This window comes from Mercenaria mercenaria, chromosome 10 (genome assembly GCF_021730395.1).
Source record: "Mercenaria mercenaria strain notata chromosome 10, MADL_Memer_1, whole genome shotgun sequence".
NCBI classification, from domain to species: domain Eukaryota; kingdom Metazoa; phylum Mollusca; class Bivalvia; order Venerida; family Veneridae; genus Mercenaria; species Mercenaria mercenaria.
This window is the reverse complement of record NC_069370.1, coordinates 25953698-25968559: the sequence shown is the minus strand read 5'-3', so window position 1 is coordinate 25968559 and position 14862 is coordinate 25953698. Positions and strand designations below refer to the sequence as shown.

At 37.0% G+C, this 14862-nt stretch overlaps 1 protein-coding gene across 2 annotated transcripts in view; it reads left to right on the top strand.

The window, feature by feature from the left end:
- Positions 1 to 14862, top strand: part of LOC123559596 (phospholipid scramblase 3-like) — a 68870-nt gene that overhangs the window by 10470 nt on the left and 43538 nt on the right. For both annotated transcript variants that reach the window (XM_045351556.2, XM_045351555.2), the window contains exons 3-4: positions 4674 to 4757; positions 8051 to 8249. In XM_045351556.2, coding sequence (XP_045207491.2) covers positions 4674 to 4757; positions 8051 to 8249 — 283 coding nt within the window. The remainder of the gene's footprint in view (positions 1 to 4673; positions 4758 to 8050; positions 8250 to 14862) is intronic.

Sequence of the window (14862 nt, the reverse complement as noted above, 5' to 3'; positions counted from 1 at the left end):
GGTCTAAAAATATAAAACCTTTTGACCTCTCTAGAGGCCATATTTTTCAATGGATCTTCATGAAAATTGGTCTGAATGTTCACCTTGATGATATCTAGGTAAAGATTGAAACTGGGTCACGTGCAGTCAAAAACTAGGCCAGTAGTTATAAAAATAGAAAAACCTTGTGACCTCTCTAGAGGCCATATTTTTCTTGAGATCTTCATGAAAATTAGTGAGAATGTTCACCTTGATGATATCTAGGTCAAATTCAAAACTTGGTCACATACCTTTATAAACCAGGTCAATAGGTCAAATAATAGAAAAACCTTGTGACCTCCCTAGAGGCCATATTTTTCAATGGATCTTCATGAATATTGGTCAGAATTTTTATCTTGATGATATCTAGGTCAAGTTCAAAACTGGTCCACATGAGCTCAAAAACTAGGTCACTAAGTCAAATAATAGAAAAAACGATGTCATACTCAAAACTGGGTCGTGTGGGAACAGGTGAGCGAATCAGGACCATCATGGTCCTCTTGTTGGCATGTGAACATGATAGAGACCACATTTTGCAATCAACTTTAATAAAACTTGCACACAACTTTTTTTGGCATAATATCTTGGTTCCTTTCGAAAACTGGCCAGATCCCATCAAGGGTTCAAGAGTTATGGCCCCTTAAAGGGCCAAAATGTGCTATTTTTGGCTTGTGAACATGATAGATACCACATTTTGCAGTCAACTTTAATCAAACTTCCACTCAACTTGTACTGGCCAAATAAAGACTTCATTTATGGTTTGATTTGATACAAACTTAAATATCTTCAACAACAATAAATTTATTTTGGATTCCGTGATGAATCTGTCAGATCCAATCATAGGTTCTGGAGTTATTTTATATCTGATTACCTTCCCTGATTTTAATCAAAATGGATTTATATCAGTAAGTACTTATAGGACTCATTTGAAATTTCATTATTGTCATTAGTTGGACAGACAATCAGGGTAGATAACTATGGACTGATTTATGTCAAATTATCTCCCTTTATTTCAAATTAAAATGGGTATATCTTGATAATTAATGAAGATACTGCTCTGAAATTTCATTTAAGCCATCAGATGGACTTGGACAATCAGTGAAGATACATATTGACTGAATTTATGACAAATTACCTCCATTTATTTTTAGCTCACCTGAGCACAAAGTGCTCAAAGGTGAGCTTTTGTGATCGCCCTTTGTCCGTCGTCAACAATTTGACTGAAAGCTTGTTAACACTCTAGAGGTCACAATTTTGGCCCAGTCTTAATGAAACTTGGTCAGAATGTTAACATCAATAAAGTCTTGGACGAGTTCGATATTGGGTCATCTGGGGTCAAAAACTAGGTCACCAGGTCAAATCAAAGGAAAACCTTGTTAACACTCTAGAGGTCACAATTTTGGCCCAATCTTAATAAAACTTGGTCAGAATGTTACCCTCAATAAAATCTTGGACGAGTTCGATACTGGGTCATCTGGGGTCAAAAACTAGGTCACCAGGTCAAATCAAATGAAAAGCTTGTTGACACTCTAGAGGTCACAATTTTGGCCTAAACTTAATGAAACTTGATCGGAATGTTACCCTCAATAAAATCTTGGAAGAATTCAATATTGGGTCATCTGGGTTCAAAAACTAGGTCACCAGGTCAAATCAAAGGAAAACCTTGTTAACACTCTAGAGGTCACAATTTTGGCCCAGTCTAAATGAAACTTGGTCAGAATGTTACCCTCAATAAAATCTTGGACGAATTTGATATTGGGTCATCTGGGGTCAAAAACTAGGTCAACAGGTCAGATCAAAGGAAAAGCTTGTTAACACTCTAGAGGTACATGTAACAATTTTGGCCCAGTCTTAGTGAAACTTGGTCAGAATGTTACCGTCAATGAAATCTTGGACGAATTTGATATTGGGTCATCTGGGGTCAAAAACTAGGTCACCAGGTCAAATCAAAGGAAAAGCTTGTTAACACTGTAGAGGTCACATTTATGACTATATCTTCATGAAACTTGGTCAGAATGTTAATCTTGATGATCTCAAGGTCCATTGAATCTGGTTCATGTAGGGTCAAAAACTAGGTCACTAGGTCAAATCAAAGGAAAAGCTAGTTAACACTCTAGAGGCCACATTTATGACCATATCTTAATGAAACTTGGTCAGAATGTTAATCTTGATGATCCATAGGTCAAGTTTGAATCTGGGTCAGGTGGGGTCAAAAACTAGGTCACCAGGTTAAATCAAAGGAAAAGCTTGTTAACACTATAGAGGTCACAATTTTGGCCCAATCTTGATGAAACTTGGTGAGAGTGTTACCCTCAATAAAATCTTGGACAAGATTGATATTGAATCATCTGGGGTCAAAAACTAGGTCACTAGGTCAAATCAAATGAAAAGCTTGTTAACACTGTAGTGGCCACATTTATGACCATATCTTAATGAAACTTGGTCAGAATGTTAATCTTGATCATCTATAGGTCGAGTTTAAATCTGGGTCAGGTGGGTTTAAAAACTAGGTCACTAGGTCAGATCAATGGAAAAGCTTGTTAACACTCTAGAGGCCACATTTGTGACTGTATCTTCATGAAACTTAACCAGAATGTTAATCTTGATGATCTTTAAGTCAGTTTTGAATCTGGGTCATGTGGGGGCAAAAACTAGGTAACCGGGTCAAATCAGAGGAAAAGCTAGTTAACACTTTAGAGGCTACATTTATGACCATATCTTAATGAAACTTGGTCAGAATGTTGATCTTGATGATCTTTAGGTCAATAGGTCAGGTGAGCGATACAGGGCCTTCATGGCCCTCTTGTTTATGTAAATGAATAAACCTAGCAGCTTCTAATGAGATTGGTTTGAAACGTTATTTATGTCTTCAATGGTATGAAATTTCTACTTTTACTTACTTTTCTAATATATTGTTGTAAAGGCTTGTACTCTGTATCTTCTACATGCATATACCAATGCATGATTACCTCCCCTGATTTTAATAAAAATGGATTTATCTCAGTAAATATTATAGGACTCATTTGAAATTTCATTATTGTCATTAGTTGGACTGAGATAATCAGTGTAGATAACTATGGACTGATTTTATGTCAAATTACCTCCCTTTGTTTCAAATTAAAATGGGTGTATATCAGTAACCAATGAAAATACTGATTTGAAATGTCATTTATGCTATCAGATGGACTCGTACAATCAGGGTAGATAACTTTTGACTGAATTTATGACAAATTACCTCCCTTTATTTTATGCATTAGAGATTGGTTTTAAATGTTATTTAAATCTTCCAGGGTAAGGAATAGTAGTGCTAGTACAAAAATGCAGCATTTGAGCCAAGGACCCTCAAACTTGGTATGGAGCTTGGCCCTGACTAGTATGTGACCAATAGGTCAAAAGGGACTGTTAAAGAAAATATTTATCCTGATGATACCTAATGTGTATACCTGTGTGATCTATGTCAAAACTTGATCTTATTATTAAGAGCAATGGTATTCAGGTGAGCGATATAGGGCCATCATGGCCCTCTTGATTATATTTCTAACCTCCCTTTGTGAATCTAGCCAACACACATTCCCTTTATGAATCTAGCCAACCGCCCTTTGTGAATCTAGTCAATCTCCCTTTGTGGATCTAGTCAACCTCCCTTTGTGGATCTATCCAACCTCCCTTTGTGGATCTATCCAACATCCCTTTGTGGATCTAGCCAACTACCCTTTGTGAATCTATCCAACCTCCCTATTGTGGATCTAGCCAACCTCCCTTTGTGAATATAGCCAACCTCCCTTTGTGGATCTAGCCAACCGCCCTTTGTGAATATAGTCAACCTCCCTTTGTGAATATAGTCAACCTCCCTTTGTGAATCTAGCCAACCTCCCTTTGTGAATATAGTCAACCTCCCTTTGTGAATCTAGCCAACCTCCCTTTGTGAATCTAGCCAACCTCCCTTTGTGAATATAGTCAACCTCCCTTTGTGAATATAGTCAACCTCCCTTTGTGAATCTAGCCAACCTCCCTTTGTGAATCTAGCCAACCTCCCTTTGTGAACATAGTCAACCTCCCTTTGTGAATCTAGCCAACCTCCCTTTGTGAATCTAGCCAACCTCCCTATTGTGGATCTAGCCAACCGCCCTTTGTGAATATAGTCAACCTCCCTTTGTGAATCTAGCCAACCTCCCTTTGTGGATCTAGCCAACCGCCCTTTGTGAATATAGTCAACCTCCCTTTGTGTATATAGTCAACTCCCTTTGTGAATCTAGCCAACCTCCCTTTGTTAATATAGTCAACCTCCCTTTGTGAATCTAGCCAACCTCCCTTTGTGAATATAGGCAACCTCCCTTTGTGAATCTAGCCAACCGCCCTTTGTGAATCTATCCAACCTCCCTTTGTGAATCTAGCCAACCTCCCTTTTTGAATCTAGCCAACCTCCCTTTGTGAATCTATCCAACCTCCCTTTGTGAATATAGTCAACCTCCCTTTGTGAATCTAGCCAACCTCCCTTGTGAATTTCTCCCTTTGTGAATCTAGCCAACAGCATTATGTAAATCTATATTAATACAACTGAACATCCATAAGTCAAACATCATTATTTGAAAAATGTAAATGGCTTTATGCATTCCATTTTTTATCAGAAGATTATTTGTATTTTATAATTTCAGTGGTGTTGTGTTGTTTTAACCGGCCATGCCGGTACAGTGTTTATGCTGATGGCAGGGTAGAGCAGCTGCTGTATGTACAGGAAGGTATTGCTGTGAAATCATTCATTTTTGTGTGCATTCAATTTCCTGGTTTTGTTTAACACAACTACTGGTTGGTGACCCAAAATTTCGGACAACCCAGAAACCAGTCCGGGACAGTTGCGTAAATGCTTATTTCAGCGTTCTTTTTGATCATTTGTTGACAAGTATACAGAAGCTTGCTTTAGGTGCAACATCAACTGCAACAATTGCAAAGCGGTCAGTAAAACTTACAAAACTGGAATATTTACATTTTTTCATGAAATGTTGACAACTCTTGCTGGGGGAAGTTGCATGTGCTTTCAGTGCGCATGCGCATACTTGTTTTAAGGCCTTAACATATATTCAAGGGGTACTCATCTACAATCTGCTAAACGCAGACAAGAAAATTGTGTGTTTAAAAATGACCACAATGGGTAGATAGTGCCAGGCTTGAACTAAATTTTCCAGAAGATAATCATTATGACCATTATTTAAAAAAATGTGTTGTATATAGGCCAGCTGAATTTTCTTAACTCTTGGCAGCCTTATATCAAACATTAATAGTTGAATGTAAACAAGGTAAACATGTCTTTTTATCATTAACACCGACCTAAAAGTGATTCTGTGAGACAGAAATGACGATAATTAGTGTTTTCCTACTGTCCGATTTCTGGGTCCTGCAACACGCTAAAAGCATTAAATTCATGTACCCTCTTTCGGGCCTCAGTGACGTGTTCAATTTATTTTTAGATACAAACAAATTCGCGTTTTGTAACACGGAAGAACTGAACTTGATTCAGGTAACATTTCATGGATCTTGCATTAAAAATGAGACTATGACAACTGAAAAGGCTGTAAAATTGTCTGAATCTGGGTCGCCAACCAGTATTCCTTGGGGATATGAACTTGTGGAATTTAACTTTGGAACATAAAATGAATGAAACTTTGACTTGTTTGTTGAGGTTAAATTTCATGGCTTGATTCAACCTTGAAAACCATGAAAATTGGCTCCCCACAAATATCACTGAATTTACAGTACCATGTTTTTTTAACTGGCCATGTTGGTACAATATCTGTGTAGATAGCACTTTACATACAGGAAAGTAATTCTGTGTTAACTGGCCATGTAAGTACCGTGTCTGTGAAAGTAGTAGAAAAAAGTAGATGCTTTGCATATTGGAAGGTAATACTGTGTTGTTTAAACAGGCCGTGTTGGTACAGTGCTTATATAGATGGCAGAAAAGTGCAGCTGCTAAAATACAGGAAGGTAATACTGTGTTGTTTAAGTTGCCTTGTGTGTTGTTTAAACAGGCCGTGTTGGTACAGTGCCTATATAGATGGCAGAAAAGTGCAGCTGCTAAAATACAGGATGGTAATTCTGTGTTGTTTAAACAGGCCATGTTGGTACAGTGCTTATATAGATGGCAGAAAAGTGCAGCTGCTAAAATACAGGAAGGTAATACTGTGTTGTTTAAACAGGCCATGTTGGTACAGTGCCTATATAGATGGCAGAAAAGTGCAGCTGCTAAAATACAGGAAGGTAATAGTGTGCTGTTTAAACAGGCCGTGTTGGTACAGTGCCTATATAGATGGCAGAAAAGTGCAGCTGCTAAAATACAGGAAGGTAATACTGTGTTGTTAAACAGGCCGTGTTGGTACAGTGCCTATATAGATGGCAGAAAAGTGCAGCTGCTAAAATACAGGATGGTAATACTGTGTTGTTTAATTTGTCATGGTGTAACATTGCCAATATAGATGGCAGAAGAGTGCAGCTGGTTTAGATACAGGAAGGTAATTCTGTGTTGTTTAAGTTGCCTTGGTGGTACAAACTGAAACTGAAACTGAATAATTTGATTAAACGCCTATTTTTATACAGTAATATATTCAATGGTGTTGTACATAGTAATAATAATAATTATTATAATAATATTAATAATGACAATAATAATAATAACAGCCTTATTGTAACAAACAGTCATGAACGCATCCCACCCCTTGTGGTAATTTTACCCCTATTGTGAATACCAGTGCTTAAAGCATCACATGGTACACCCAGACGGGCTGCATATAGAGGTTCAAATCCCCCAGTTAATGGTGCCATCATATACTATTTAAGAAAGAAATACTACACACTACCCTACCCATAGAGTCTTACCAACAAGTGTGTTTAATTAAACAATCCTTGGAAATATAAATGTTGAACTGTAAAACCTTTTACAAAAATTTAAGAACTATCACCTGCTGTTTTTGCATAATAAACAGTTATCAAAAAATTTAAAACAATGCCACAAAATCTCTGAAATACAGTGTCTTAAGATTTTTTTTTTAATGTATCGAGTGATTTACTTTTGCGTAGTTCTAACGGCAGTTCATTCCACAGTTTTGGACCAATAGTACAGAAACTTCTATCATTGAACGTTGTGCACTTGTTGTATGGAACAACATAACGACATTCAGAATTTTCAGATGATCTCGAACCTTGTCTACTAGGAATACAATGCCTACATAGATGACAGAAAAGTGCAGACCACTGCTAAAATACAGGAAGGTAATTCTGTGTTGTTTAAGTTGCCTTGGTGGTACAAAGCCTATATAGATGACAGAAAAGTGCAGAGCTCTGCTAAAATACAGGAAGGTAATTCTGTGTTGTTTAAGTTGCCTTGGTGGTACAAAGCCTATATAGATGACAGAAAAGTGCAGAGCTCTGCTAAAATACAGGAAGGTAATTCTGTGTTGTTTAAGTTGCCTTGGTGGTACAAAGCCTATATAGATGACAGAAAAGTGCAGAGCTCTGCTAAAGTACAGGAAGGTAATTCTGTGTTGTTTATGTGCCTTGGTGGTACTAAGCCTATATAGACGACAGAAAAGTGCAGAGCTCTGCTAAAATACAGGAAGGTAATTCTGTGTTGTTTAACTTGCCTTGGTGGTACAAAGCCTTTATAGATAGCAGAAAAGTACAGAGCTCTGCTAAAATACAGGAAGGTAATTCTGTGTTGTTTAAGTTGCCTTGGTGGTACAAAGCCTACATAGATGACAGAAAAGTGCAGAGCTCTGCTAAAATACAGGAAGGTAATTCTGTGTTGTTTAAGTTGCATTGGTGGTACAAAGCCTACATAGATGACAGAAAAGTACAGATCTGTGCTAAAATACAGGAAGGTAATTCTGTGTTGTTTAAGTTGCCTTGGTGGTACAAAGCCTATATAGATGGCAGAAAAGTGCAGAGCTCTGCTAAAATACAGGAAGGTAATTCTGTGTTGTTTAACTTGCCTTGGTGGTCCAATGCCTATGTAGATGGTGATGTTGACTTATTTTTTCAGTATCAGAATGTTATGCAAGACAAATAATGGGTGCAGCACGAGGTTTTTCCCTGAAATTTAGTGATGATGAAATGATAGACATTATAAAAGTGGTGCGACCTCAGACATGTTCAAGAGGTTCATGTGGCATCTGTTGCACACTTCCTACACTTGATGTTCAAACCCCTCCAGGCAGCACAGTTGGAACAATTATAGAAAGGTATATTCATTTTGCTGTTAACTTGAAATGTTATTTGTCCCGTACTGGTTAAAAACAGTTTTGGGGACTAGAGGATTGCGCAAATGTTCTTCATAATGAGATGACATGTCATGTGCAAAATCTGGACCCCTAGCTTAAAAGTCAAGGTCACGCTTGGAAGTCAGAAGTCAGCAAGACCTGTATGGTCTGTAACTCAATAAGCCATCAAGAGATTTTTAGCTCAACTATGCGAAGTATATGGAGAACTATCCTACTCGACTAGGTGTTGGCACTGGATTCACATCCACACCTTAATTGAAGTTTTAATGCACTTTACTTCATGGATTTGCTCCAAACTTAAAATAGCTATTCCTCATCATCTCCCACATCATATGACACATGAGTCATAACTCTTACACTAATATTTCATGAAGTATTCCCCCATTTTAGCTCACCTGAGCAATGCTCATGGTGAGCTGTTGTGATCACGTTGTGTCCGTCATGCATCTCTGTGTCCTTCGTCAACATTTTGTTTAAAAGACATCTCCTTCATAACCACTGAATGGATTTTGATGAAACTTGGCATGGATGTTCCTTGGATGGTCCTCTACTAAAGTTGTTCAAATGGTTCCACTTGGTTGCACATAAGGGCCCGCCAGAGCTAAAAATATAAAAATCTTCAAACAACATCTCCTTCTAAACCGATGGTCTGATTTAGAAATAATTTCACACAAATGGTCCTTATGTCATCCTCTACCAAGATTGAACTAATAATAAAAGAGAGTTAAGAGGAACAACACATCAAACACCGGGTGTAGTTAACAAATTTAATAAAATCTACCGGTTTCGGTCATATAATGACCTTCATCAGGATAAAATATAAAGAAATTTCTACACTGAAGTATATAAAATGTGGACGACTTTGATGACTAATTGTTACTATAAATAGATTGGTTCTGGCAACTGTCCAAAAATTGTTGGCATCGGTCCAAATGTAAAAGGAGTCTGTTTTTAGAGTTTTTGTACAAGAAGAAATAATTTTAACTTAATTAAATATTCCGTAAACTCTGTTGACACTAATTAATTGTTCATTCTCATTACTGAACATTCCGTACTCGTCCTGGCATAAGGTATCCGTGCTGGAACAGGGTGTTGGTTGGATTGGCGACAAGGGCGATGGTATATTGAATGTAAGTGTTCCGACTGGTGGTTCTTCCTCGGACTTCCTGCTACGTTTAAGTTTCATCTTGGGTGTCATCTTGACATACGGCATTCCAGTTTTTCCCAGCATGATCCTAAATTTAGGTGTCTTCATTAGAGTTTTGTGAGTAGGGTTTTGTAATCTGGGAAAGGTTACCACTTTGTCGTGTTTCATCACTGTGACTTTCACAAATTCTTTTTCCTCAAAACCATGTATCCTGGTGGAATGGTGCTTAAGGGTGTCTCTCCTGACATATAATTTCTCACACCATGAGCATTTGTATTTTATGTTGTGGGTCTTCATGGGTTTTTTTGTGTTTGTATTTTTGATGTTTAGTTGTGCATTCTTTTCCACAGATTTCACATAGGTATACGTATTCTGGCTTGTCATTGTTTTTCCTTTCTAAATCTTCTAATTTTGTAGCGAAATATATTGGATCTGTCATTGTTGCAAATTAAGACCTTCTGGTGATTTAGTCCTAAGCTTTTTTATCCAAACTTCCTCGGTTCTTAATCGTTTATTGACATCACGTCCTGTTTGTTGGATGATTATGACGTCGATTGCGTTAGCGTTATGACCCGCGCTATTAAAGTGGCGGGAAACCGGTTTTACGTCGTTCTGCATTCTAATATCGGCGAGATGTCCATAGAATCTTTCCCTCAGTGTATTGCCTGTTTGGCCAACGTACTGTAACTTACATAGCTTACATGTAATTAAGTAGATCACGCTGACCGTTGTGCATGTATGATGTCCATTAATATTGAACGTTTCTTGAGTTACTGTACTTGTGAAATCAGTAGAGTTAGACATGTGCTTGCAAATTATACAATTTCTGCCACATGTATAGCTGCCCCGTTTAAGTTTATTATGTATTACGTCGGACCTAACCAACATATCTCTTACGTTTTTGGATCTTTGGTGTACGGATAAAATTTTTGTATTATTGATGAAGGTTGTAGAAATATTTGCCCTAAGGATCGGTAAATGTACGTTGAGGATCCGTTGTGCTGGTGGATAAATGGGCTGTATGTGGTAATGAAAGGTATCACATTCCCTTTATCTCTTATCTTATTCTGTTTAGACAGTAAAGTATATCGGTCTAATTGGCCGGCTTTATTTATAGCTCGTTGTACAAGACTGGCAGGATATCCACGTGCTGTTAAGTTCTGGAACAAATATTCAGTACAAGTTTTGAATGACTGGTTATCACTACAAATGCGACGTATACGTACCGCCTGGCTGTAGGGAATGCTTCTTTTCTGGTGTTCCGGATGAAAACTTGTGTAGTGTAAGTACATATGAGCATCCGTCGGTTTTGTGTATAGGCTTGTGTGAAGTAGGCCCGTACTGTCTTTCGTAATGTGTGTGTCTAAGAAGTTTGCAGAAACTGAGTCGATCTCATGTGTAAACTTAATTGAGTCGTGAAAGTTGTTAAGGCAGGCCATGAAGGAATACAATTCCTGTCTGCTGTGAGGCCATATCATAAAGATATCATCAATAAATCTCCACCAGACTAAAGGTTTCAACATTTGAGTAAGTATAAATCTTGACTCCAGATATCCCATGAAAATAATGGCGTAACTGGGTGCACATTTCGTTCCCATAGTTTTGCCCGAGATCTGTTCGTAGAATCTTCCATTGAACTTAAAGCATGTCTTCCGTAAAACAAACAACATTAGTCTTAGAATGATCCATGTTTTAGGTTCCTGAGTTGGACGTCTATTCAGTGCTTCTTTGAGAGCTATTATTCCATCTCGGTGAGGGATAGATGTATAGAGCGCTGAAACATCGATTGTGACTAAGTGAGAGTCTTTAGGGACGTTGCTCAGTTTATGAATTTTGAGAAGGAAGTCATTTGTATCCTTAATGTATGACTTAACAGACTGTGCTAAGGGTTTGATATGATAATCAATGAATTGAGATAGTCTTTCCGTCGGACTGTCGCATGCCGAGACTATGGGCCTGCCTGGGTTATTAGCTTTGTGTATTTTTGGGAGCATATAGAACACTGGGGTTCTGCAGTTCTTCGGTTTTAAGAAATTAATCGATTCTGTAGGTAATAATTTATGTTTTTTTAGGTAGTCTAGAAATGAGTTTATTTCAGATGATATTTTCGGTGTTCGGTCGACCAAGATTGTTCAGATTATACCGATTCGTCAAAAACATGGCCACCAGAGGGCATGGTCCTTTTTCCCTATATGTATATAGTCAAACTCAAACATTTTATTACTATATGGCCACCGGCCCTGGTACAGGTAATATATACTAAACATACAATCAAACAATACAATAAACAGTACAGTACAGTAAACTTGTTTAGCAGCAGTTATTAAAAAACCAACTTACATTAAACATTCACATTTTTCAGATGCATATAAAGATATATACATTGCCACATTCCTAACCAATTGTTCATCTTTACTAGTCATAATTGCTTGAAACTTGATCAATGTTGGATTATCAATATACTTTTGTGGTAGATAATTACATCTTAATTCAACATAGTATGGACAAACTAATAAAAAATGAAAATCAGTCTCAACAGTACAGGTGCATGAAGGGCAAAAAAGTAAATTTCGATCTATATTTTTGTAACGACCTCTTTCGATTTCAAGAATTTGAGCAGATGCTCCAAAACATAAATAAGCTCTTCTAAACTTTCTATAATTTAAAATACTAAGATACGGTTCATAAGCAATAGATTGTTTAAATATTCTGTATGTTGTCATTTTTGAACTTATTTCACATTTGGACCACCATAATTGTAAGTACTGATCTTTAATACGTTGTAAATATTGTACGACAAAAAGCTTTTCATTGCTTACAAACTGATTCTCCCGAACATACCCAAAACCATTCTCAAACAAGTTTTTATGAAGTCGGGTAACCCAATTGTCATAACCTAATTCATCATACACTCTTAGTATTCCATAACATTTTTTAACATAACGATGGGCATTCGTAACATTCGAAGCAACATTTAGATGAATAAATATGTAATGGGAACCTGCCACAATCACCATATACAGGTATATTGCATGTATGCAACGGAGCAATGTATATAATGGAAACTTTGAAAATCTTCTTTTGTGAAACTGCTTGCCCAATTTTAAAATAATGTTACACAAATGGTCCTTGTGTGACCCTCTACCAAGATTGTTCAAATTATTTTGATTCGCAAAAAAAAATGGCCGCCAGAGGTCACTTTTCCCTATATGTATATAGTGGAAACTTTAAAAACCTTCTTATGTTATAACTGCTGGCCCGATTTTAGAATAATTTTACACAAATGGTCCTTGTGTGACCCTCTACCAAGATTGTTCAAATTATTTTGATTTGTCAAAAAACATGGCCGCCAGAGGGCATGGTCACTTTTCGCTATATGTATATAGTGGAAACTTTAAAAATCTTCTTGTTTGAAACTGCTAGCATGATTTTAAAATAATTTTACGCAAATGGTTCTTGTGTGACCCTCTACCAAGATTGTCCAAATTATTCTGATTCGTCAAAAAACATGGCTGCCCTAGGGGGCGTGGTCACTTTTCCCTTTATGTATACCATACTTGTCCAAATTATTGCCCTAAGGTAAAAAGAGATGGCCACGCCCCTGTGTCTGACATGTACTTATTATAGGCTTTTATATAAGACACTTTGAAAATCTTGTTCTCCGAATCAATAATAGCTAGAGCCTTGATATTTGGCGTGTGATATCAGATTTGTAATGTCTACCGTAATTGTTCAAATTATTGTCCTAGGTTCAAAAGTGTGTGTGACATGTATATAATATAGGCTAACATAAGAGAAACCTAACTGAGACTGTACTTATACAAACACACTTGAAGCCTTGTACACAGGTGAGCGCTTTAGAGTCAATGACCCTCTTGTTACTTAGAATTTCAGGTTAAAGTTTTGGTGCACTTTCACTTTACTTCTGTTGTTACTAAATGGATTTGAATCAAACTTAAAATAGTTATTCCACATCATCACTCAGATCATATAACATAAGGTCCATAATTTTTACACCAATTTTTTCATGAATTTTTTATCCCCATTTAATGGGATTTATTGATTTAGTGATGTATGTCTGTCAGTCAGTCTGTCTGTCTATCACAAAGTTTGACCAGACAACTCTGACACCACTGGACAGATTTACATCAAATTTCACAAGAATGATAATTGCCAGGCTTAGTTGTGCATATCATGGGCATTTCTGGTTTGATGATTAGCTGCAGAGTTATGGCCCTTGATTCATCAAATTTTATGATGTTTTGGCCACTTCTCATGTTATTGGGCAGATTTCCACCAAACCTTACAGGAGTGCCTAGGGCCAAGTCTCACTGTGTATATTTTCGGCATGTTCTAGTTCAGTGATTTTCAGTGGAGTGATGGCCCTATATTTGTTGCATTTTACCTTGTGTTGTCAACTGCTCCAATACCACCAGGAAGAATTACATAACACTTTTTAAAATTGATCATTGCCAAACCTAGATATTGAGTGCATGTTCAGCTTTGGTGTTTTTCAGCAGTGTTATGGCCCTTGAATATTCAAATTTTTAGCTCACCAAAGTACAAAGTGCTCAAATTGAGCATTTATGATAACTCATCGTCAGTCTGTCTGTCAATTCACACTTTTCTACAAAAAGGTAACCTTCTACCAAGAGTGTTCAAATTATTCTGATTCATAAAAAATCACACAAAAAAACATGGCCACCACAGGGTGTGGTCTATTTTCCATATATGTGAATAGCAGAATTCTAAAAAATCCCCTTGTATGAAACTGCTGGCCTGAATTTAAAATCATTTCACACAAATGATCCTTGTATGTTCCTCTACCAAGATTATTCAAATTATTAAAAAAACAAACATGGTAACCAGAGGGAATTGGCACTTTCCCCTGTATGTATGTAGTAGAAACTTTAAAACTTTTGTATGAAACTACTGGTCCAATTTTCACATACATGATTTTTTAAATTTGTTCAAATAGTTCTCATAATGGGATAATATATTATGCATGAAACCCAGATTCCTAAGTCAAAGTTCAAGGTTACACTTGGAGGTCAAAGATCAATAGTATTTTTTTCCAGTTTGGTCCATAACTCTGACATCCATTATGGGATTTTATCATTTTTTGGCACAAATGTTTTTCTGATAATGAGACAACTTGTCATGGGCATTACCCAGATGCCTGGTCCAAAGATCAAGTTCACAGACGAAGGTCAAAGGTCAATAGTTTTTTTTCCTCTCTGGTCTATAGCTCTGTCATCCATCAAGAGATTTTAATGTTGTTTGGCACAAATGTTTCCCATAATGAGATGATATATCATGTACAACACCGAGATCCCAAACTTAAAGGTCAAGGTCACACACAAAGAAAGTTCAATAGTGTTTTTTCCCTGTCCAGTCCATAATATACTATCTTGACCAAACCTTAAC